Source organism: Crotalus tigris, unplaced genomic scaffold (assembly GCF_016545835.1).
Source record: "Crotalus tigris isolate CLP2741 ecotype Arizona unplaced genomic scaffold, ASM1654583v1 scf7180000018371.15429387391:27106975, whole genome shotgun sequence".
Classification (NCBI taxonomy): domain Eukaryota; kingdom Metazoa; phylum Chordata; class Lepidosauria; order Squamata; family Viperidae; genus Crotalus; species Crotalus tigris.
Genome location: NW_024096970.1, coordinates 23,448,468 through 23,474,088, shown reverse-complemented (window position 1 = coordinate 23,474,088; position 25,621 = coordinate 23,448,468). Strand labels below are relative to the sequence as shown.

Genomic DNA, 25,621 nt, shown 5'->3' with positions numbered 1-25,621 from the left:
GGCCAGATGCCCTTCCTGACACCATGCAGAGTTCACAGCAGATATTTTTTCTTTCCACCCTAGGAAACGTTTGCCACTACCTAGGATTGAACTTTCAACCTTCTGAGTGGGAGGTGTCTTCACCACTAGGCCACCACACCGCTCTCCCTCCCAACTTTCTATACAGCATTAACAATAACAAACTGTTTCTTTTGTTTTATATTATCACCTTTTTTGGAAATGTATTACTTGACTGCATCCTTCCTCAAAACTGACAAGTTTATGCCCATAATTGTAGTGTGTAACAATTTGAAATTTCCCTTATTCAGAAACAACTTAATTTTAATTAAAATCAGCAAAAGGGAAATCAACTTCTACCATACTTGAGGGAAGCACATACTTATAATTGTTTAGGTCAGGCTCAGTCATACTTACCATTTGTAGGCCTACTACACCTGGATTGTAAAATTCAAGATGATCTCTAGATGTAGCAGAGATGTTTGCTGCCAACTAGTGGTTGTCTAGAGTTTTGCAGCCGACATCTGGCAACCCTAATTCTACCAAATAAAAAGCTTTATATTATATGCTGCATGTTCTGCTTAAGAACTGGCTCACTCTGACTAATGGTAGGGTTGGTCCAGTGGGAGCTCTGTGTGTGTGTGTGTGTGTGTGTGTGTGTGTGTGTGTGTGTGTGTGTGTGTGCGTTCTCTTTGACAAGGATAATTTTATTTATTTATTTAAAAATCTGCTTACCTCTTAAGTTTTTATTCTAAATTATTTGCTTAGCATTTAGGAGTGAAAACTACTCAGTGGTAGTACAGTTCCTTAATTAAAATCAAACAAAGAGATCACTTATGTTTATTGAAGAAAAAAATCTATTACTGTTCTTAACAATGTTAGACAGAATACTGAATGGTTCAAATTTCCCAAGCCACTCATATTTCCTGCTGATATGAGGGCTGTTGAAATAGGCACTTCACTTTTGGGTTTATTTATTAAAATCCTGCACTCAGCTATAGAAAATTAGTCTCCTAGAGATGAACCACTCCTTTCCTTGAAGAACTGACTGTAAAGCAGATATTCCAGAATTAGAGAACAACATAAGACCAATCAGTATATTAGATTACCCATCAGAAATACTTCAGTATTCAAACAATATTAAAAAATACCATTTTTAAACAGCACAAATGGCTATGGTTTTCAAATGGCTTTAAAAAAATGAGATGATGTGGTGATTGATTGATGAAATGTATAGCCATCCTGATCTACCATTACTGTGGGCAGTTTAAAAAATAAAACAAAGAACAAGAATGCAAGCCAGACAGATTTATATAGAGTTATTGACAGTTATTCTGTTAGAATGAAAAATGTTATAAAAACAGACATAATAATAACCAAACCAGTACTGAGGGCTCTTTGAAGCTGTACACACAGATAACTGCAAAACATGGAAGAAAGCTGATTTTACTCCTTTGTAAAATGTTCTGTCCTGTAGTTCAGGCTGTGAAATTCTAGTGTTCTTCCTATTCTGTTAATACAGATGAGAACCACCCCTTCCATTCTCAGGCATCAAAGCACACACTTGAAGAGGGCAAGAATAATTATCCTCTTCCCTTGGATACTGATTTTATAAGCATTGAATCACTTGTATAGATTCAAATAAAGGGTGCTACTATTGTGTGTAAAATGAAGAACGTTCTAATACACTCCAGTTATAATTCACAGGATCTAATTCACAAGCCCGTGAGATTATGACATAGAAAAAAAACTACAGTTCTATGGTTTGAAATAATATGAAGTGTGGAGGAGGTATATATCTTAAAACATGCTAGGCAGAATCCCTTTGTGTGTTAAAAAAATATTGCTCAATATATGTTACAACTACTTGAATTTACACAGAAGAATAAAAAGAGTAATGCTAAACCTTTTAGATTGCTTTTTATGGGATCTCTTGCTGCTAGACAAAAACTTTAATGGCAATGTATATATGTGGGTCTACTACTGAGAACCCAATTATGTTTTGAGAAATGTAATTTTCATCTGTATCCACTATCTTCAGGAGTGGAGCATGGATGATATGGGAGTTTTTGATCTAAATATAAAATTCTATATATTTTCTATATAATATTAAAAGTGACTAACATAATATGTTAGTCATCCATGACCACCTAGATCAGGTAAAATAGATTTAAAAAAAAAATCTGATGAGTTGAGGAATCCTTCATTCCCATCCCCTTACAGACTGGAAGTTTTACTTTCTTCTTTCTTCCAAATGTATTATCCAAATTATTCTATCACTTAAAAGTTTAAATACATTAGCTGATTAGCTCAGTCACTATCACTGTGCTTTCTCTAAATTCCATTAAAACCTTCACATCTGTGTAAAATTTTGTTTCTTTTTTTATTAAGTTTTGTTCTTTAATATTTTTGTTTAGTGCTTTATAATGTATTTCAGTTAAACTGAATTGCATTAGGCAACCATATTAAAACTTCCAAAGAAACAGTAGCTTTATATAATCAAAAGAGAATGCAAGCCAATGGAAACTTTCATAGCTCATTGGGGACAACATTCCATGTAAATTAGCTCCTTATAAAAATGATAATTACGGTATGTGTAAATTAACTCCTTGTAAAAATGGACCATTCCTCCAAAGGTTATGGCACCCAAAGTAGCAGCTGCTTTACAGATTTTAGTGTACTGGCCAGGTAAGTGGAATTCAGTATTCCTTTAGATATTTTGATCCTGATAACATGCATCAGTATATTTGAAAAGCAGAAATTTAACATTATCCTAAAATCCGATTTCTTTCTTTTTTCCTCTTGGCCTACACTTTTCTCTTCCCTTTTCCCTCCCCTATTTTCCACTACTTTCTTTTGTCCGTTTGTATTATATATCATAAACTAATAAAAATAATTCCAGACAAGTATATACTTTACCTGTAGAAATTCTACTCACAACAAACTGAGAACACTTAGTCTTAAGATTTCAAAAAGCCACAGTCAGTGTGAGCATTCGTTGGCTGGGATGACTATTGGCGTCACTTGATTGGATAGGGATGAGTTTACCTTGGTGAGTACTTCTTCTCTTAAAATGATGTATGAATTTTACAGAATAGGCTCTTAGTATTAACAAATAAAGAAATTTCTTATAGATGGTTTCTTCCTCTCCACCAGGAGAATCCTCATTTCTTTAAGGGTACCATGAACATTTCATAGTTACGACAAGTCTTTATTTTTATTTATTTATTTTGTAGCTTTGTGACATAAAGTAATATTTTCAGTAATACTCCTTGCCAGAATTATATTTCAACAGAAATTTGTTTGTTCCATCAACGTAACACACAAAACATGAAAACAAAATTTTATTTTTTTTCTATTAAAAATTCTACAATCCACCTTTCCATTAATGGAAAGGAGATATTTATAATGCTATTTCCAAAACATTCTTCAATCTAGATAAGTAACAAAGTTTACTTAATTCAAGTTTCCAATAAGAATTAGATAAATTCATGTGCATATTTAGTTTCCACGATAAACGCTAGATAAAGAGTACTCAGTCTAAAAAGGTTAAATATGCATGAAAGCATAATGAAGTCTCATTGCCATAATCAAAGAAACTGATTTACCACTTTGGGCCTCCCTTCATTTGTTTTTCTTAGCAATGTTTGTTTGAGTGCATTGATCTTCTCATCAAGTTCAGCCAGAGTATAGTTCTGCCATTCAGAAAAAGACGAGAGCATACGGTAATATCATGAATTAGTAGAAAAAACATTTAAATTAAGAAATAATTTGAGAGCAAGCATGGAGTTAATACTCTGGAGAAAGGATGAACAACATGTTTGTAATCTTCCACACCAGTTTCAAAACTTCTTTAATTTAAATAACATGGTCTGGAATGTTAGATTACTTTGGTGGCAGCACGCTTTCAAACATGATATGAATCTTTATTTTATACAGTAGTCTTCAACTAATATTAATTTTAAAAAGTGAGCTGCAATTCAAAGTAACAATAGCACTGAAACTACTATTATGTGTGTGAGAGTCACATGGGTATCAAACCTGTCAAAACTTTGAATTCAAGTCCAAAAAGGTACATCTCACTAGAAACTTAACATCTGCCTGAGACTTTTTGAAGCAGCCACATTTTTGACAGTATTAAATGGCAGTTAAAGAAAGCAGCTACATAATCCTGAGACAGGGGAAACAGCTTTAAAAAGTACAGACAGGTTACTACATTCATGCTTCCTTATGTTTCAATCATTTTCCAAATTATTTCTGAAATATTGCATAGCTCTAATAAATACAAAGTTAATTCCTGATTTAAATATTAATGGCTACAGAGGAAAAATCTCCATGACAATTTAAAATGTCTAGTATTAAAACAGAGAGAGAAAAAGACTTTGTCAATTAAAATTTTTCAAATTATTAACGAACTGTTAAACAAAATGCTGTCCTTATAAACTGAAAGCCAATCTTAGAAAAAGAGTATAATCTGAAAAACATTATTTCAATAAAAACTGCTTTAGTCAGATTCAGATATCTGTGTGGAATCCATGAAACTGCTAATTATCAGTGCAATGCTTCAGAAATAATATGGAAAAAGTTCTTCAGGGTATATGGGAACAGCCACATAATCCCATCTGTACTCTTTAAAGCAGATTCACCTTTCTTGTAATGCTGCATGATGTAAAGCACCTTTTTACCTTCATTGAATCTGAAGTACTGAATCCTTCTGGTACGTTTTTCACACAAACAGGCAAAAATGTTGCTATTTATGTGAGTTGGGTAGCTAGCACAAGAACTGTCCATATCAGCACTAATGGCACCTGGAAAATTGTGGCACACCTGCTGTTCAATTAAACCAGCAATCTGAGAACCAAATTTAAAATCCCTGACAAGAAAGTTTTTAACTCTGGCCACATTGCTGTGCAAAGTTTAGAATTGCTAAGCCTGTCAAGCAAATTTTTCTCTGACATTAATACTGCAGGAAGACAAACTAGAATACGCATGTAACCCTTTTGGTGATAGACAGAAAGAACATTCTGAATAAGTTAAAGATACAGCCTCCATTTTATGGATTAGGAAAGCATCTCTAAATTTGTAACTGTAAGTACATATAAATGTAACAAATAGACTCACTTGATTTTGTTGATTTTTTCTTTTTTTTGTAGACAAATTCTGTTAAAAAAATCAAATATGTAATATGTCATTACCAATGGTACTATAGTTTTAATAAACAGTAATTATCCTTTTCATCTGGAAAGGCCCACATTTTTATGAATGAGAATTACTGACAGTTAACTTTTTTGCTCATATAACCTCCTTAAATTTTCTAGGGTGCATCTTCATCTCCCATCAGATAAGGAGCAAAATGCTTCTGCTATGCAAGTTATCATTGTTATTTTAATTTTTCAGAAAGGTTTCAAGGCATGTTGCTCAGTCTTCTCTCCCTTTCTCTCTACCCACTTCTCTTTAAAAAAAAACACAAGCAAATTAAAGAAAAAGTTTTCTGCTTAATATGTTAATTTTGTTAACTGTTAACTTCCTTTAACTGACCTGGAGGGTTGGTTTTTAACTAGAAAGAGGACTCAGGAACTCTATTATATGTGTGGTACATATGTAGCCATTTGATAGATCAGCTCTTAAGAGAAAATCTTCACAACTATTTCAGAGGAAAACACTCTGAACACTTTTAAAAAGCTAATCAACCTTATTGAAACAACATCCCATGAATTTCCCAGTGTGTATGCAGAATTCCTGTGTCTGCTAATAGCCCAATTGACCTTGATGGAAATCGCCATGAGCTATCACTTCAGAAGAACTCAACAAGGCTGTTTTGAAAATCGTGGATCCAGGCATACACATCCCCATTCAAGACATTTAGAACAGGATACTTAGACTTAACATTACTTACCACAGACTGAAAATATTCAGGAGACATCCCTTCCAGTTCAAGAATTTTATCTTCAAGCTTTTTTATCCTCTGATAAATATCTTTAGGCACTGGTCCACCTACAGTGAAGCATTAAAAAAGGAAAAGCATTAAAAAAAATACATCAGGACTAGGACACTTTTAAAAATATAGAACATGATTAACCTTCCAACCTTTATTTTGATTACGATCTTCTTTGTGACAAGTTTATTGCTTATTGCTATACTGTATTTGCATACCTACAGTACCTTAATATTTTGTACAAATGCTATATTGATAGTCATAATTTGCCAAAATGCATTGATTAAATTATATAGATTATCTCCAAGATCCAGATTTCTATAGTGTAGATTTCTATAGTGAGTTTATTAATAAAATTTTTCATATTTCATTAATTGAAAACAGCTCAATAGCAATGTTATCCATTCAGCCAAAAAAGGAGAGTTGCATGCACTATAACAAGGCCAGGCTATCCCTTGGCAAAGTGGTGAAGAATATAAAGGGGGAAAAAGCCAAGGGCTTACAAATCTTTTTCTATACAGTGAATAATTACTCCAAATAACTACTTGGAAAAAAGTTAATTTTCTCAAGATTAAAATAGGGGAGAAAAAACAAGATAATAGTTACTATATTCAATAATTTAAAAGTAACTTAGTTCAACAGCTATTAGCCTATTTACCACCACCGGACCAGAAGGCAGTGTGATGAACTGGGTGGCATGCTTACTATGAAAACTCTAAATAATTCCTGAAACTCATGGTGGTAAAAAAGTGAATCAAAATAGAGAAGAAATATATCATATGATAGTATACATCAATACATTTGCGTCGATCCAGATTTTATAACTCTAATCCATTTCAATCCTTGTCTCAGTAAAAATTCTATGGTATAAAAGTAAGAGATACAACATGAAAGTACATGTTTGCTGGCTGTTGCTGAAAAAAAAATACAGTTTAAAATTCAGCTATAAACTCATTCTACTAACCTGTTTGTAACCTTAAATGAGCTTCAATGTTCTGTAGTCTCTCTTCTATTGCTTGATTTCCACAATCATGAGAATGAGTGTTAGCATTATGGTTGGAAACCTGGGCATCTTTATTTCTAGTCTGAGGTCCATAAGTATTTATAACTCGAGAAACTAGGATTTTTAAAAGTACAAGATTATTATTTTTCCAAATAACAGAACCAAGCAAGTCCATCTGTTCATAGCTTTTTAGTTGAAAGATCCATTAGATTAAATGGAACTTATTCCCAACATTATATTCTGACAGAAGCTATCAACCTTAGACAAAGCTATCTCCTGCTCAAGGTATATGTCACTATTCTTTTACAATGGCCAGGGAGAGATATTTTATCTAGACTGCCTATTTTCTTTTTTTTAAAATTAAACATTCCTGCTTCTTCTATAATTCATGCTCAGAAATATTGCTATATTTCAAAAACAAAATGAGTTTGTCAAAATATCAGTTATACTATACATTTTTCTATATGCCAATTATAGCCAGTACGTACAAATATATACCCAGTATGATAAATTCATAACTATTTAGGACTAAGGCTAATTAAAGTTTTGTTTTATCATAGTTTACAAAATAAGCCCTCATTTAGCAAGTTGAACAGCAATATTCAACATGCTAAATGATGAGCTATCATTTATACATGACAGTGGCTAAATTCACCAACTGTATGTATGTATGTATGTATGTCAACTCTCAAAGAAACTTCAGTCTTCAATTTAATAACTGTTACTCAACTGTTTCTTATCTCTAAGAATACCATCTCTAACATGCATACCAAATGTCTATGGAGACTCTCAGACATCCAAGTCATGGTTGTCCCAAAGGAGCTTTTTCAAAAGGCAATTGGATTTATTTTTCTTTGAAGATATTTAATTTCTCATCCAAGAAGCTTCAGAACTGAAGAAGCTTCTTGGATGAGAAGCGAAATGTCTTTAAGGAAAAACAAAGAAAGTCCAGTTGCCTTTTGAAAAAGTACCTTCAGGACATGAATAGCAAATATTACTGCAGATAGCTCACAAAATTTAAGGGCAGTTTTACTTGACACTGTCTAGACAATTTTTTTCATGGTAGAATAATAAAATGTTGCTACCTAAACTTTTCATGTCCTTTATTTAAAGCAATAAGCCAGTAAATTATTTAATTAAAAATTTCTATCTTAGAATCTCTTTTTCAACACTTCCCTCCATGAACTTTTCCAGTGTTTCTTTTGGCAGACACATATTTAATATAAAGATATAAGTCTACAGACGCTGAAAAATGGCTTGCTATTGGCTTATCAAATTAACGGAATCTAAGATAAACACTTAGCAAGTGTTTTGTTCTGAAATACATAAAGAAAGGAACATGAACATTTACAGAATACAGTGAAATTAGTTCAAAAATATATTTAATGAAACTGAAGAGACTTCTCTTGCCTTTATTAATTAGCTCTTCAAGAAGTGATCAAAGAAAGATATACCGTATTTTCCGGTGTATAAGACGACTTTCTGAACCATGAAAATCTTCTCAAAAGTCAGTCCAAGGCCCCAGATGTGCCTCTGCTTGGCTCGCCACCAGGCTCTCCGCCAGAGCCTCCCCCCCTTCCCGGACAATTGTGCGGAGCTGCTTGTGTGTCCTTGGCAGCGCCTCCCCCCTTCAATCTCTCTCTCCTTCCTTCCTTCCTTACCCCTTCAATCTCCTTCCTTGTCCATCTCCTTCCTTTCTCCTTCAATCTTCCTTCCTTTCTTCCTTCTATCTCCATCCCTTCCCCTTCAATCTCTCTCCTTCCTTCCTTCCCCCTTCAATCTCCTTCCTTCTCCATCTCCTTCCTTTCCCCTTCAATCTTCCTTCCTTTCTTCCTTCCTTCCCTCTCCATCCCTTCCCCTTCAATCTCTCTCTCCTTCCTTCCCCCTTCAATCTCCTTCCTCCTCCATCTCCTTCCTTTCCCCTTCAATTTTCTTTCCTTCCATCTCCATCCCTTCCCCTTCAATCTTTCTTTCCTTCCTTCCTTCCTTTCCCCTTCAATCTTCCTTCCTTCCTTCCTTCCTTCCTTCTTTCCATCCATCCATCTCCATCTCTTCCCCTTCAATCTCTCCCTTCCTTCCTTCCTTCCTTCCCCCTTCAATCTCCTTCCTTCTCCATCTCCTTCCTTTCCCCTTCAATCTTCCTTCCTTCCTTCCCCCTCCAATCTTCCTTCCTTCCTTTCTTCCTTCCATCTCCATTTCCATCCCTTCCCCTTCAATCTTTCTCCTTCCTTCCTTCCTTCCTTCCTTCCTTCCTTCCTTCCTTCCTTCCTTCCTTCCTTCCTTTCCCCTTCAATCTCCTTCCTTTTCCATCTCCTTCCTTTCCCCTTCCTTCCTTCCCCTTCCCTCCCTCCCAACATTTTTGAGCAAGGAAGAGTAAGCTTCTCCAGCGAGCATTGCTATATTGTTTTTGTGATTAATCACTATGCTTTAATTATGTTCAATTCGTAACAATGAAAATACACCCTGCATATCAGATATTTACATTACGATTCATAACAGTAGCAAAATTACAGTTATGAAGTAGCAACAAAAATAATTTTATGGTTGGGGGTCACCACAACATGAGGAACTGTATTAAAGGGTCGCGGCATTAGGAAGGTTGAGAACCACTGTTCTAAACCATGAAAATCTTCTCAAAAGTCGGGGGTCGTCTTATAAGCTGGAAAATACAGTAATAATACTTACCCTTCACATGACTTTTGAAACCTGGATAAGGCGTAAACACTGCATCAGTTCTAGCACAGCTGTTTTCTAAAGATGTTTTGAACAAAAAAGAACCCCATTATTTCAACCACTTAGGGAGCTCAGAATTCATTCCAAATGTTCAACAAAGTAGAAATACTAATTGAATTTTGAGGGCATGCTAAGCTACATTTATAAGACACCAAGGCTCAATTCACTAAATTTGCTAAAATTATAATTATATAAATCATTATGGCTTGATACATTGTCTGATCAAACCATAGCTTACTTTACATAAACTACATTATTTGACTGTCAGATACAGAATATAACAATTAAGAATAATTCTGGCATGTCTTCAATTATGTCTTTACTAGGATTTTTAATCTGAAAAACTTTTTTTACTACTTTTCATTTATATACTGGACTGAAATAGTGTACCTTTGCCCAAAGAAAATCACACTGAAGTCTGTAAGGTTTAGCCCAAACAATCTTAAAAGTATACTAATTTCAGTTAAGACCTAAGAACATAATCAAAATCTTTCCCTCCCCTTTTACAAGAAGTGAAAATACCAAAAGATTTTAACTATACATTTAAATTTTTTTTTATAAAAAACTATACATATTTGTAAGATGCAATATTACCAAATACACATTAGAACATACAATAAAATATGTATTATTAAAATCATCAATTCAGTTGAAATAAATATATTTTACATATATAGATGGAGATAAAAAATCTGATAGTTTTCATAACTGAAAATCACTATCATAATAATTTGGATCAAAATTTTATTTTGAGGCAAGTTATTTTTTTCTAAGTAAAGAAATAAAGACTTTAGCAAGAAACATGCTCATTTCTGTTTAAGTTATATATTACCTAAAGTACTTCATAATTAATTAATTCAAGAGATATTTTTCACTTGGAAACAAATATATATATATATATATATTCTGAAATGAAAATCACTTATAACAACACATATATATATTCCCTTGAATGATCATTGAGGAGTCTTGATTTGTTTCTAACATAATACGCTATTTGTTTGTTGTTTTATTTTTAACTAGCAAATTGTGTATACAATCTGATAACTGGATTTTATTCAACCCATTTTAATAGTCATAATGTAGATATCAAATTTCTATCTTTTATTTAAGAACCCAATTTTGAACACTGAGCAAATAAGATTCTTAATCTAGAAAGGTGACAGATTAGTAATAAGATCTGAGCTCACCAGCACAACATGAAGACAATGTAATTCTAAAACAGATCTTTATGAAATGACAACCCATCATATCCATGTTTGAAAACTGTATCAATGTTTGGTTAAGAAATTCATTAAGAAAACCACAGCTACCATTCTTGCTAGAAATTTGGTCTAAATAAATGGTAGTTATTAAAAAATATAGCAAATTCCACATTTAAGCAAAAGTAATTTGGAATGCTATTGAGAAATAGGCTAAATGGAATTTGGTTTCTCTTATTTTTAACTAGCTTTTCTATTTTGAACAAAATTTCAGTTTGGAAGTATTTTACTCCTATTCACTGCATTGTTATATTTCTTGAAATGAGAATAAATCGGGGTATTTTTTGTTTTATTCCATAGTTCGTTTTTAAATTCAGTGGGATGTACTCCCATATAAATTGCAGTCCAAATCCTATATAAAAATACATATCAGCTGCATAGTATTCTAGGCAACTGACTATAGGACTTGGAAAGAAATAACTTTGGAATTTTATTATAAATGGTATAATTCTGTTATAATGATAAACATCTGAGAAATAAAAATGTCTAATTTTTGTTTAATCAATATTTTTCTCACTGTTAACAGGCTATCTAGCTCCCTTTTTAGAGGACTCTTTATGGGGGGAGGGGAAGAGAGAATGGTGATGTGATAAGAAAATGAAAGTTTGGCTGCATAGCTACCTTGATTACAATCCATAACATTGCAAAATTCTCTGACATTGTTTTCGTTGATCTCAGCTTGTTTCCTTTCAATGAAGGCTGATATTCGTCTTTCAATCTGCAGGTAAGAAACAACTTGTATTTAGTGTTCATTACTACTACTCAGATTGAAAGAAGGATTTTGACTTGACAGGAAGAAATGGTCCTGCTTTCACTTACTTCAGCTTTCCCAGCTTTTATCTGAACTACTTCTGGGTCAAAACCAAAAGGAGCTTCTTTCACATTTGCAGAACCACTGGCTGTCTGTTCCATTTCCTTCTGTATGTCTTTATCTATTACATCTGAATTACTTCCAAAATTTCCATGTTCTGTCTTACTAAAATTATAAATGGGTGTGGTATTTTCTTCTTTAATCAAAGGCTGAAGTTTTTCCATAAAAAGCTAGGTAATAGGAGAGAAAAAGAATTGATTTAAAGCAACAGAACATGTTTTTTTTTTAAAGCCTGGGATTTCTAAAACTCCTTAAAATAATTTCAGAGACCATATGTTCTCATTATTGTGTACATAATCTAATCAAATAGGAATTAAAATACAGCATCTCAAAGTGTCACTGCCCTTTTGATCACTGCCTTTTACTAATCTGTGTATTAAAAAAAAACAAACCTCTAGAGTGCCCAGACTATCGAAGCAAATCTGTCTGTTACTCATCTATTTTGTGCCAAATCAAAGCAGCAGCTTTTGGCACCAATACCACTTAATTTACATGTCATTCAAATGCTTACTCAGAACATTAAGGCTTAAGTATTTTTCCTCCTTAATGTGAGAGAGCCAAGACTCTCATTCTGTTAAAGGTTTTGCTTTAGCATTACATCACTGACAGCATCTCCACTTGAAAGGGCAGCCACCCAAAACACATAAGTGAAAGTAAATATCCTGTTCCAGAATCATGCCTATCCCAGTGCAACCAATATTTGAAAAACAAATGCTACATTGCTACATTTCTTTTTTAAAATTTAAACACCATATTTGCTTTTTAAAAAATGTTTACCATTGTCATAAAATATAGGAAAAAATGCAAGTTTAGCAATTCTTTAATGTTAATGCTTTTTAAAGTTTTAAAAAGACTGAATAATGACACAATCCTGAAGAGTGCTTTCAAGCAACACAAAGAAGAGCTGTGCAACAATAACTGTTTCAATATGTCTCCTGCTCCCACTGTCAGGAAATTCGGAAAACAGGATTTTATGCTATGCCTATCTACAGAAATTTTAGTGAGCGTTATTATTTATTTTGAAACTAAGAAAATTGATGATTCTACAGAAGTAAACAATTATATTTAAAGACAACACAAGAACAACACTAGCTTTTGCTCAATCTCCAGTCAATCTTATTTACTTTCAATGTATACATTTAGAGTGATGAAATATTCAGCTGAAAATTTCCACTATTATAGTGCCACATGAACTGACTGAAATGGTGCCAATAATATGGTAATTTTTCCCAATGGAGTTTTCACAGGAGATGCTGCTGACAGATTACATTCCAATTCGACAGCAAAGCAACTTACCTTTAATAAAGCAAACTTAACTTTAATAAAGATTAAAAAGCATCAAATGAAAATGATGTAACAGTGAAACTACTTACTTGATAAGATGAAACATTAGGCACAGAAAAAAGTTACTTTAAAAAGATCTGTGCTGGCACTAAGGTTAATTGCTGAGACACACATACACCAGGATGCATCATGCTGGGATAATGCCACTTCTTGATCCACTGAAAGCACTCCACAAACGGCAGAACTCACCCAACGCATGGAATCATTATCCTAGCATGACATACACCTGCCGTGTTATTGCTTAATTATAACCACCCCAGATACAAATGTACTGCATTTACAGTGGAAGTGCAGAAATCAACAGGAATGCATTTTCCCAATCTACTTAACCGGAACAGCTTGCAATAGTATTTCCACAATACTTCCAATAAGCCTGTTATCTTAAAACAGTTAGGACCTTTAGGAAGTAAAGAATTTCTGGTATTTCACAAAGTGAGCTGCAACTATTGCAAATATATCATTTTTAAGAGTAGTGTAGAGGATTTAAGGTTTAAATTGTGCAACTGAGTTTTAGAAAAGTGCCTAATAAGAAACATTTACCTGTAAAGAGGAAATATGCTGCTGAAGAGCAGTAAAGATCAATTTAGGCTGGGGTAGTGACATGCCTTGAAGTTTCTCCCAGTTTATGTTAATTTTCACCACATCTTCTTCTAGGTTAAACTTTAAAATCCAAACACATAACATCTTCAAAAAGTTACAATGCAAACCATTAGCAATTATACTAGAAGGTAAGATCTGAATAAAATGTGACCTAAGAACTGCCACGCAGATTAGATCAATGGCTCACCCAGTCTGGCATTTTGCTTTCCATACAGACAATCAGAAGAACCAATAACAGATTTTAAAGATAATAATTATTGCTGCACAAATTCTTTGAAATAAAATATTCAGAATCCATCTGAGTGTATAAAAAGCCCTTCTTTTCAAACTATTAAAGCTGCTTCATTTTTTAACAGGCAGACATGCAGGACTGCTTTGGAAGCTTCTGGCTGTCTCCACACAAGTTTATTTCAAATGTAAAAATGTGCAAATATATCAGTTTTTAAAAAGTGTGTTTGAAATATATTGTCTTAGAGAAAACAGCTTGCAAAATAAATAAGGGAAGGTGTAAAAATACAAGTTATCAGGAAAAAAGCTTTTTGAAGTGTCCTTAAAAATTACTAACTGATAAAAGCTGAATTGAATTAAAGAGAAAAAATGAGAAACTGAAACAGAATGTCTGCCCATCAGTCATAATTTCCATAAATCATAATCAGAAAAGCTGAACTTTCGGATTCATTTTGCAGCTGTACTGATCTGAAATGTTCTTTCTTCTAACAAACTATGTTTCTGACTTAGTTACTAATTATTACTATTTTGGTTTTATAAGCTATATTCTGTTCTTGATTAGAACTGCTCTTAGGACCCATGGTTATATAAAAGAGTGTCAATCTGTGAAATAGATACACAACTGAATGAATGAAATATTCCACCTTATGTTTTTCATTGTATATATTATTAGATTTTTATCCACCTTTTATATATTTTGGTCAATTCAAGATGGCAAGCATACTTAAAGCAGCAGGGAGTAAACAGACTAGATGATCATACCCTCTGCCCCTGATCACACCCCCTGCTGCTCTTAATATTCACACCTCTTATTTTCCCCACAACAACAACTCTATGATGTGGGTTGGACTGAAAAAATGTGACTGGACCAAGTCACCCAGCTGACTGTCATGCCTAAGGGAGGTCCAGAACTTATAGTCCCCTGTTTTTTAGGACAGCATCCTAACCTCTATACCAAAGTGGCAGTATATCTAGATCAAGTGGAATATTATTTAACCTTTATGGTTATATACCTATTATTGTAAACATTGTATTTTTATTGCAATCTGTTGCATGTAATTGCAGATTAATATATTTTATATCGTTCAAACCCATATTTATTTATGGATAAAACCTGTGCTTTATTATCTATCTTCCTAGCATTTTTTTAAAACTCTGTAGTTCTCACTCAAAATATAATTCAGTAGGGTGAATGGGGGGGGGATTCATTTCAGCTTTGCCAGGTTTGGTGTTAGGAATATCTTAATGGAGACCAATTAACTTTGTTTTCATTATTGAAAATAAATTATCCTTTTTCTTTTCCAGAATTCCTGGCTCACTGAGTTCTGTGGCTATCAAATTTCAGCTTGTTGTTAAATTGAGGTATTCATAATGATTAGAAATTATATTTATAATCACAAGCTTCAAGAGACATAAATATATGCTTTGCTCTTAGGCAGGCAGCTTTCATTACTAATGTACTAACATTTTAGATATCTAGGTGGTTTAGATATATTCTAATAATTCAGCTATTCTTATTGGAATCCTATAAGTCATTTATAGCATGACACCAAGCTACTTGTGCCTTCCGACATTAGGCTTGACTCATCAATTTGCCTGAAACAGCAACTAATAAACAGGGGGTGGGAACATTGCTTTTCTGCAGCAAAGCCATCCTCTGTAATGTTGAACGTTTGGCCCTTTAGCTGTTCTTGAGAAATAGTTGAGGATGGAGCTCTTCTGGAGAGTGTTCTGGAGGGGCTTGAAACCTGTCTAGTCTAGATTATTTTCCAGCAGTTTCCTGTTCTGAGACTCAGGTTTTTCTGATTTGTGTCTTAGGCTTTTGGATTTTACTGGATTATAGATGTTTTAATGTTTGCATTCTTGTAAAACGGCTGAGAATTCTATGGGAATGTGATGAGACACAAACAAAATAAAACAATATACCTAAACTGATTTCTGTGTGAGTAGAGAGTAGAGTGTCTGAAAATCTATATAAATAAAAATGTAAATGTTCGTTTGTTCAAAATCTTAAATCTCCAAAAGTTCTTCACCAATTGCTTTGAAATGTTGACACAACATTGCATTCGAATACGTGCGTTTTTATATACCTATTATATAGATGTCACACCTGTGACAGGTAAAAACATGCTTTTTTTGAAAAACAGCACCGGCAAACCAGACAATCTCTATATCTGCACAGACAATGGAACAACAACAAATATTGTTTACCCACAAGCATTGTGAAATTAAACATATTACAAATGTGCGCTTTCTCTTTTCTTTCTTTTCCATTTAACCAGACTGAGCCACAGCAACACGTGACTGGGTACAGCTAGTATGTAATATGTTTTCATCTCTTCTGTCTATATTCCATCTAAAATTGCTTCAAATGATCCCCAACATATTTGGGGAAATTGTGGTAAAGTGGTTACTTCCACACAAATTGAAGTCCAGATTCAACCATGGAAACTGAAAGGCAATTTGAGGCCACCTACATCCCTCAGCCCAATCTACTTCACAGGGCTAGTACTGTAGAGAAGAACTGAAGAAAGTGCTATGTATGTTACATTAAATTTCTCAAGTAGGCATATCCAACCTTTTGGCTTGTCCAGGCCATACTGAGTGAAGAAGAATTGTCTTGGCCACATAAAATATATTATAATAACTATCACTAAAAATTGCAAAATTGTAAAAGTTTATGATCTTGTGGGCGGTATTATTAGCTGTCCAGATCTGCTTGCGGCCCATAGGACATGCCTGTTCTAATGGAACAACAGACTATAACTCTAATAAGCAATTTAAAAACATAATAAAAAAAAATAGTGTTTATTCTTCTGGCAGACTGATAGATACAACAAAATGTCACCATTTAAACATGATAGTTAAAATAAATTTGCAAATATGTCTGTCTTTCTCAACAGGATTTGGACAGTTCCCATTTCTCTGGTATTTAAATAAGTATTGGGCATTTGGGAGATGATAACACATTTTGGTTTAACTTAATCATTATAATATTATTTCTGGTTGCTACCAATGCCTTTTCTCTATTCATGTCATCAGCAACTGTGACACAGCATGAGTAGTTCCTATTAAGCAAGAATATTTTGGGCACTCCTGAGTCCAGAGGATATTTTTTTTGTGTTGTGTAGTTTATAAAACATACATTTAAATTTAATCATAATTGTAGCAAAAGTTACTATGGGAAGTAAAGTTGTTGGATATTATAAATACATATGGTTTCAGCCCTATATTTCAGTATAAGTAGTTCTGTATTTCATGCTCCAATGATTTTGGTCACGGTCTTCCAATTCACTTAGTTGTAAAATTAACATGTTACACAGAGTGCAAGAGAACAGTTTTTAACTAGAAAAAAACCCCAAATATTTCTATTTGTTTCAAACATTATGCAAGTTTTTTGGCTACAATTCTGTATGAAGAAATTCAAATTTAGTTCAATGTTGAGTATATACTCAGACCACTGTGGTATTCAGTTGTAAAAATTGCTTTCAACCATTACAAGTGAAATAGATTTTTAATAACCTTAACAGATCATGGAAGTATAATGGTCTCTGAAATATAGCCAAGGCCACAAAATAAATTATTGAGCTTTTGTTTTCCAGATCTAAATCTACTTATTTATCTAAAGGAGAAAATGTCACTTTAAGTAGGCAGTCAACTAATTTCCACCCTCAAGATGGATTTTGGCAAAGACATATTACAAGTCTTGAAATTATAGCTCACAGTTCTCTTGCTTCTTTCTCATTATAACAAATACATCTAGCATTCTTATATATTCTTATGGCTTCTCTCTTCATCACCTTTAACTTTTCAGTATACTTTTTAAAGTATACTTTACTTCAGTATACTTTTACAATCAAAATAACATACTACTACATCATTTACTAGCAATGTAACTAGAAGTATGGAATTTGAATAAGTAGGTTCTTATTTTTAACTGAAATAGGCAAAAAACCATCAAGGATGCAAAAAAAAATGATTTTGAGAATGGGACTGCGTTTGTTATATTTCACCTAATTTAAGAGTACATGTTCTTTGAGAACACTACATTTATAACCAGATTTTTTTCCCCAAGTCTAGGCTGTAGTATTTCAAACTTACAGATGTACATAGGTACTCAGTTATTTAAAACCGTATGTAAACTTATTGTAAAAGATTTTGAAATCCACATGTTTTCCCCTCCTTCTTTAGATAAAGTGACAGCATCCATTTTGAATCAAAACCATTTGTTATTCATGGCTGACATACTGTTAGATATCAGCTACACAATTATCAAGCAAGGAAATTGTTTAAAAATAGAAGAAATGAAAAGAAGATAAAGCAGACAATTCACCCCGTGTGTGTGTGTGTGTGTGTGTGTGTGTGTGTGTGTGTGTGTGTAAGTTATGTAACACCTCATACATGGGGACAAGACATACTGTAATAGCTGTTTCTCTCTGCTATGGAAGGTAGACTATATTTACCATTCTGAAAGCCTCCATTCTCCATTGGTAATTCTGTTATAGTGAAAGAGAACAAGGCACCAGACATAATATCAAAGAAAGATATCATTTCAAAACTAAATCAAACGTGAAAGAAAACCCTATAAAATACTCCAAATCTTGAATGCCTAGCAATTACATCTCAAAAGGAACTCCCTGCGTCTCAGTGATTTTCCCCAAAGAAAACGACGGGGTTTCCTTCCTTGTAGCCTATTCAGAATGTTGCAATAAGCTGGCGATGCACATGAACTACAGTGACGGCTCTAAAAGCATCCCAAGGAGAAAACGTGGGAAGAGCGCCCTCGCTACCTAGAGCACGGTTCCTCTTCAAAGCCAAGCCAAAATCTGAGCTCCGCTAGTTCTTCCTTTGCTCCCTCAAACAGCCCGTCGCCTCAGATTATTCCTACAGCATCTCGGGAGGGGCAACCTTTCCTGTCTCCTCCCTCCAAGCAAGGCCCGCGTCAACCCCGCTATCCCGGAGTTTTCCCCCTCGGGCATTTGGAGAGCAGAAACGGTGGCGATAAGGAAGACCCGCTATGTAGACACCCGTCCCTTGGTCAAGTGAAGGTATGGCTTCATTCCCTGTGTCCTTACTTACCTGCCCAATCAACCGAGGCAGCGAACGCAGAGAACCTCTCAGGATCTCCCCGAGCGTCTCTTCGAAGGAGTCCGTCGGCGGAGCGGGATCCTGGGGCGGATTCAAGCCTATCTCTCCTTCCGTGGAGGCCATGACAGCCGATGAAAACAAACGCTATTGGCCCCGTAGGGGATTGTGCGTCCCTCCCTCTGCTCCTGCCTCATGTCGCACAGAGATGACGACAGAGTCTTCCCCTTCCTTCTCCCCTCGCTCCCAGTTTAGGAGTCCTAAATCAGCCTGTGAGCGGGACGTGGCCATAGACTGAGAAGCTCAGCTGTGACGCTTCTGCGGCGCTGCCTCCTTTTTCCAGATGTTGCTCTAATTCTCTTCTTGCAGAAGGGGGGCGCAGCCTTCTGTGATGTTGCGAGCTGTGTGCGTCGGAAAACATGCGTTGATCAGAGATCTGGAACTTACATTCAAAAAATGCAAATTATATCCTGCTGTTCTGGAAAGGGCGTTTTGATCCGTAAGGTCAAATACGGTATACGGTAGTACAGTATACAGTTCTTGGTTGTTATTCGGCGTCACTCCTGCGCATGGCACTTGGTAGTTATCCTGCTTTGTCCCTAGGAATTAACATCCCAGTTCGCTATAGAAAAGCCCATGTAGGAAGGCGATGGAAGGAAAATAGGGTTTCAGTGCAGATGGAGGGCATGCGAGCCTTGAAAAGTTACAAATGAGTTGACGAGATCCAGAGCTGTTTCCGAGAGGGGGTGTGAAATCAAAAGCGATGGTGGCTAGTTTAGCTGTTCCTATATTGGGCGGGGGGGGGGGGAAGGCACCTCAAAAGCAAACACTGAAGAAAGTTTAATATTGGGAACACCTACGGAAAATATATTTTAAAAAATAAACATTCATGTTCAGACTTCCTGTCCAGAAAGAATCTTGTATATATCAATTATTAGATCACTGGTGCATTGTGTATTGCACACACAAAGATAAAACCTGCAGAAGTAGTCATAAATGAAACACCTTGATTTAATGCCTCATGCTGGTAATGGAAACAGTCCACCAAAGTTGTTCAGCAAGAGACTACTGTGGACATATTTCAAGGGCCTCAGGCTGATGTACTCTTGCAAGCAGGTCCTTCTTATCAATATAGATAAGGATCACCTTTTCCTAATATTCTGTGTTGTAATAAGTATTTTAAATACATGAATAAAATTATTTTTTAAAATCTCTGGGACTGTGTCTTCTTTTTTGGCATATTTTCATTCTTAAATTAAAAATTAAAAACCATCTTTGGTAACCTGGTGTTCTAGTGTTAGTACACTGCATAACTATACATTCTGCTTGGATGAAGTGATGTTGTGAACAGTATTTTGGCTTAAAAAGCCTTCATGGTTTGCACTGAATAATTTGAGCATGTTTGGAGTAAAAAATGACTTGTGCCTGTCCTGGGTTCTTTTAAGCTATACCTAATTTGATGAGTTTAAGACACAGAGATGCTAACAACAATATAAGTGTCCCTAAGACTAAACACACATATTCAAGTACTTGAGTTTGAGCCAATTCCATCTATACAGGTATCATATCTTGTTTTGGGTATTCCACTTTTTTATAGATATCCCATTGTTACCACCACTTCATTGTCTGTGTGGGTTTTTTTTAAACTACCCAATTTGGTGGGCTCAAGACATAAAACAGCTACCAACAACTCAGGTCCCTAGATAACATATATATACATAATATTATTACTCACCATTACTCTTCACTCCTCCCTGCTGCTGCTACTATTGCTACTACTTGTGAGTTCATTCACATACACCTTCCCTCTTCTTTCTCCCACCACACAGAAAAGCTTTTATGGTCAACGTTGTTGTGTGGACAATAGGGAGAGGACTTAAAGAGAAGGGAAGAAAGCAGCACAGATGCAGGCAATTTTCTGGGCAGCCTGCTCTTTTACAGTGCCATGCTTGTAAAACCTATTGGTACTGTCTTTATCCTTTAAAAAAATGATGCATGTGATGCAGGAACTACCAAGGTTGGAAACCTCACTTTTTCTCTCTTAAGTAGTGTGTGAAAACCTCAATTGACCAAAACCACCATGAGTGGCAGACTCAGTAGAATACCTTTGGGTCTATCTAGGGACAGCTATGGCATATGAGGGGATGGCAAATTCAATGTAGGAAAAGTAAATGGTACAAAACATGAATTAAATAATGTATCTTGTGTATCTGTGAAACCAAAAGAAAGGGAAGACACTTGTTTGAGTGGAACTAATGCATGCAGAGGAGTAAAGACTTAATTATAAATTATAAATGAAAGGCTAAAAACATACATCAGAAAGTTATGAATTGTTATAAGGTAAGCTATGGATACATATGAAAGATTTATGATAGCTGCAGTTGTACTCTACTGAATTGTATAAGGGAAGAACCAAACAAGAGTTTTGGAGAAAACTTGTAATGTTTTGAATGATATGATTCAATGGGGAGAAATATTCTGCTAGGTGATAAAAATGAATGCATAGAAACAAGATGAGTTTCCTTAAAAAACTAGGAGAAATTGAAGAATTCAGTTTGGAGAATCAACAATGAAGGAGAGTGGTGACTGGTAAGAGATTGCTTAGAAGAAAGGATTGTTTTGAATACATAGCTCCTTTTTATGTATACATGGCAAAGGAACGAATAGAAATCTAAAAATAGTGTTTATTGTCTGATGATGGAAGATTTGTGAAGTAGTGAAGGCTACAGAGGTGATGAATACTCTGAACATGATAAAACCACTTTTTGGTAGCTTCAGGAAAGAATCTTGGGAGAAAGGGATATAGAAGAAAGAACGAAAAGAAATAAAAGAAGTAATTGCATTAAGAGAAATTTTATCTATATGGAAACTTTATTAGCAGATATATTTCTCAAAACAGTGGGAGTGCAAAAGGACATAAAGAGGATGTGGAAATTGCTTGGAAATTACTTTTTTTCTACTCAATGACAGAAATATGTGGAGTTTTGGTAACAGGAAGTATGAAAAACAATACAGTACAATACTTGGAAGAGTAATCTGAAAGAAGTTATGAGGGAGGGAAAAATGCATATATGAAAATGATTGCTAAAAGAAATGAAAATGAGAGAAAAAAAAACAGCTGCAAAAATTTAGTTAAATTCAGCAAGAATTCAGATTAAACTTAGAAAATGCAGATGGAATTTTTTTTAAAAAAAGATTTTATGGAAGGGGGATTTTATAGAAGGCTAAATAAGAAACTTCTGTCAAAGTGAATATAATTAATAATAAATATGATTAAATTATTGGGATAAAAATGAACCAAGGAATATTTGAAAGATTTGTAGGGCTGAAGAGTGGAACTTAAATCAATGCTATAAATGGGAAAATGTTAAAAAACAGTAAGACTGTAGGTGAAGATGATGTTAATTGTAGACATGTTAATGTACAGTTGTAGTTTGTTTATCAAATGGCTATGTGACTTGGTAATGTGTATGTAATCACTTTATTATTTTTTTCCTATACAAAGATGTGAGAGACTGTGGGGAGATAATAGAAGAGCGGAACATAAGCAGTCAAGAGATAGAAGGTAAGTCTGTTGACAACTGCTTTTACATATAGCAACTGTCAGCCAGGTGGTGAGGAAGCTGGGAAGAAACATTTTAAATAATTCAGAGACTCTGCATTAATAACGTTTCTCTAAATGAGAGATGGAAATTCTTATTATAATCTCACTATTCTGTATTTACCCCAAAATTGACTTTAAAGATATTTACTGAAATCTGCATATTTCTTTCTTTCTTGATCTTGGCTAGCTCTGTGGAATATGATAAAGATTAACAAGAATTAATGCAAAAGTTATAGGATGATTGGTTTATATTTTGCACCATTCTGTTCAAAACAAGAACAGAGAGAGAAAAAGGGTATTGATGTTTTTGAACTTTGATGTTGAAGAAGACTCCTAAGAGTGCCATGGAAAGCCAAGAAACCAAAACAAACAAAAATCAAACATATCAATTCAAAGCTCTTACTCTAAGTATAAATGACCAGACTTAAACTATTGTATTTTGAATACAGTATGCAAAGACTCTGTTCTCTTGAGAAATCCATAACACTGAGAAAGGTAGAAGACTAAAGAAGAAGAGGATGACCAACAGCAAGGACTTGAAGTTGTGATGATGCACTATTGAGAAACCTGAAAGGCCAGATTGGGGGGAGATCATCTTGGAGAAGGTATATGTACTGTAGTCACTAAAAATTAATATTAACTTGACAGCGCATACAACTTACAATGATTGATCTAGTGACAGTTTGAAATTACAATGGCACTGAAAAAAATGACTTACAATTAATCCTTGTATTTATGACCATCACAAGACCCCCAAAATCACATTAAAATTTGAGTGCTTGGCAACTAGCATGTATTTACACTAATTGCAGCATCTAGTGGTCATGTGATTGGTATTTGCAACCTTCCCAGCTGGCTTCTGACAAGAAAAGTCAATGGGGGAAGCCAGATTTGCTTAATGACCTCATGATTCACTTAACAACTGCAGTGATTCGATTAACACTTGTGGCAAAAAAGTGGAAAAATTGGGTGCAAGTCACTTAACAGCTACCTTGCTTAGCAATTAAAATTCCAGGCCCAATTGTGGCTATAAAGGTTGAAGGAAAAGTGAGCAGGTATAAAGAAAGTGCAAGACTGAGAAAGTTGTGGTTGGACAGAATTGACTAGCTAGTCAATAACACTAATTATCCAGTATGATGCTGAATGCAGCCTGTATGATTTGTTCAGAATCCAGTATGTTCTGAAAAATCAGGAAAATTGGTTGAGTAAAAGTACTCATGAGTAAGCATGTCATGCAAATTCAGTCATTGAATTATCTTCAGATATCATATTATCACTTCACATTTAAGAAGTGTGTGAATTAACCCGTCAATGGGAACTGAGTGTTGTAAGAAGAATAAGTTGAAGTTATGGTGGAGTTGTGAATGCTATCCTCCTTTTATAGCTTCACTGTTCAATCTGAAGTTTCTTTTATATCCTTTTGAGTTTTATGCATGCAGGCAAAAAGATGGACATCTGACAGGCTATTATAGACTGCTCCTTTCCCAGGTATTGCCTGCTTGTTTCCTTTATCAGTGAATAGGAAATGGCTTAAAGGCACCTGTGTTATGAAGGTCCCGGGGGCAGCTGCCTGGCTACTGAATGCCTGATTATATGTTAACATGCTTTGTCAGATATTGGCAGAATCTGTTCTCTTCTTTTGCCTTTTCAGCAAGGGTGCCATTGATGGACTGACGACCCATTTATAGAAATGTTGTCCATCAAACTGTGAGGAAGGACAATGGTGTTTTTCTGTGACCAGTGACTGTGGGAAACTTTTCTTTGGCTATTCAGGCAATTTTTGTAGCTTGTTCTGAAGAGGAGAGACTGATGAGTGCAAAAAGTACAATTAAGCCAAACCAGACTTCAATGGAAGGCTGTAGTGTAGTCTGCTGTTCTCATTTTTTTTTATTTGTGTGTGTGTGTGTGTGTGTGCGTGTGTGTGTTGTGGGGGGGGGAGAGAAATCTATGGGTTTTCACTTTGCTGTGTGGCATTCAGCAGGGGGCTATTACAATGCTATTTTTTTTTCCTGGACCACCTCATTCTAAGTAAAAATTAAATGTAATGAGAGCCACTTGGAGTTCTGAATATTTTAAAGCATAATTCCCACAGAAGGGATTCGACCTAAACTGCAGTGAGCATCAGTTGGCTAATTATAGCTGCATTTATATTACAGCAGGTGTCAGATGTAGTCATCTCAATAAAGTCTACATAATCCTCAGGGAAGAAAAAAAATGACAAAAGCTTTTCTTCAAATGTGGATACTAATTTCTGCTAGGTGTCATATGAGCACTGATACTTCCCCTTAGCAATAACAAGGATTTTGCAGCACTCAGAAATGCATTTTGCTGGGGGATGAATTGATGCTACAAAGCACTTGCTAGTCAGACTTGGCAGATGTCAGTAGTTAATACCAGCATTGCAGAGGTTACAATATAATGCAGAGAGTCTTATAAAAATACTTTTAGATGATGGACAGGTTTAGAGAAATCCAAGTGCTGTTTCAGCTCATTAAAAAAAATATCTAAAGAAACTGGAGAAGATCTTCATTTGCTTCATATTTTTCTCTATTTACAGACGACCTTCCACACCGGTGGGGCAAATGTTGAGGACCACTGTGAAAGACTTGGCAAATACTTGTTATACAACTTATGGCACCTCTTCTGATTTCTATATTCGCTGTAGCTTGGCAGAAGCAAGCACAGCAGCTGGCTGTGCCTCACAACTGCAGCTGTCTTGGGGCAGCCTCTCTAAAGAGCATCTTGGCAAGTATGTTTGGCTCAGATGAAAAGCTACAGCCTATCATACTTTCACTTAATTTGTTTTACAGGGGTTTAGAGATAGAGGATTATTCAAACAATAAAAGGTCTTAGAAACAGTGTAAATTGGTGGTTTGACTTTGAACCTTATCTTGGCTGCTTAGCCACATCCATGTAGCACAATTCTGTCTGTTATTCATCCTGACTTATAGGTTTGTTT

The 25,621-nt window shown here is 34.9% G+C and overlaps 1 protein-coding gene across 3 annotated transcripts; it reads right to left on the bottom strand.

Moving 5' to 3' along the window:
- Positions 1-3,207: 3,207 nt before the first annotated feature.
- On the bottom strand, positions 3,208-19,749 carry LOC120311816 (MAP3K12 binding inhibitory protein 1). Of its 3 annotated transcripts, none has more exons than XM_039351816.1 (9): positions 19,053-19,745; positions 13,686-13,829; positions 11,750-11,971; positions 11,552-11,648; positions 9,621-9,686; positions 6,897-7,049; positions 5,894-5,991; positions 5,119-5,157; positions 3,208-3,692 (listed from the first exon to the last, which is right to left on the bottom strand). In XM_039351816.1, the coding sequence occupies exons 1-9, from the start codon at positions 19,182-19,184 to the stop codon at positions 3,588-3,590; spliced, it is 1,056 nt and encodes a 351-aa protein (XP_039207750.1). In that variant the 5' UTR covers positions 19,185-19,745; the 3' UTR covers positions 3,208-3,587. The 3 variants fall into 3 exon arrangements, with proteins under 3 accessions (XP_039207750.1, XP_039207751.1, XP_039207753.1); XM_039351817.1 differs by having other exon boundaries at positions 13,686-13,805; positions 19,053-19,726; XM_039351819.1 differs by lacking the exon at positions 13,686-13,829 and having other exon boundaries at positions 19,053-19,749.
- Positions 19,750-25,621: the final 5,872 nt, after the last annotated feature.

What these genes read in the sequence shown, in the direction of transcription:
- LOC120311816 (XM_039351816.1), bottom strand. Translation starts at nt 19,184, where the DNA reads ATGGCCTCCACGGAAGGAGAGATAGGCTTGAATCCGCCCCAGGATCCC. An exon ending in TGTTATGGATTGTAATCAAG is followed by an intron (nt 9,687 to 11,551) that starts GTAGCTATGCAG and finishes AAACATCTTTAG; the next exon opens with AAAACAGCTGTGCTAGAACT. An exon ending in TCATTTAAGGTTACAAACAG is followed by an intron (nt 5,992 to 6,896) that starts GTTAGTAGAATG and finishes GCTTCACTGTAG; the next exon opens with GTGGACCAGTGCCTAAAGAT.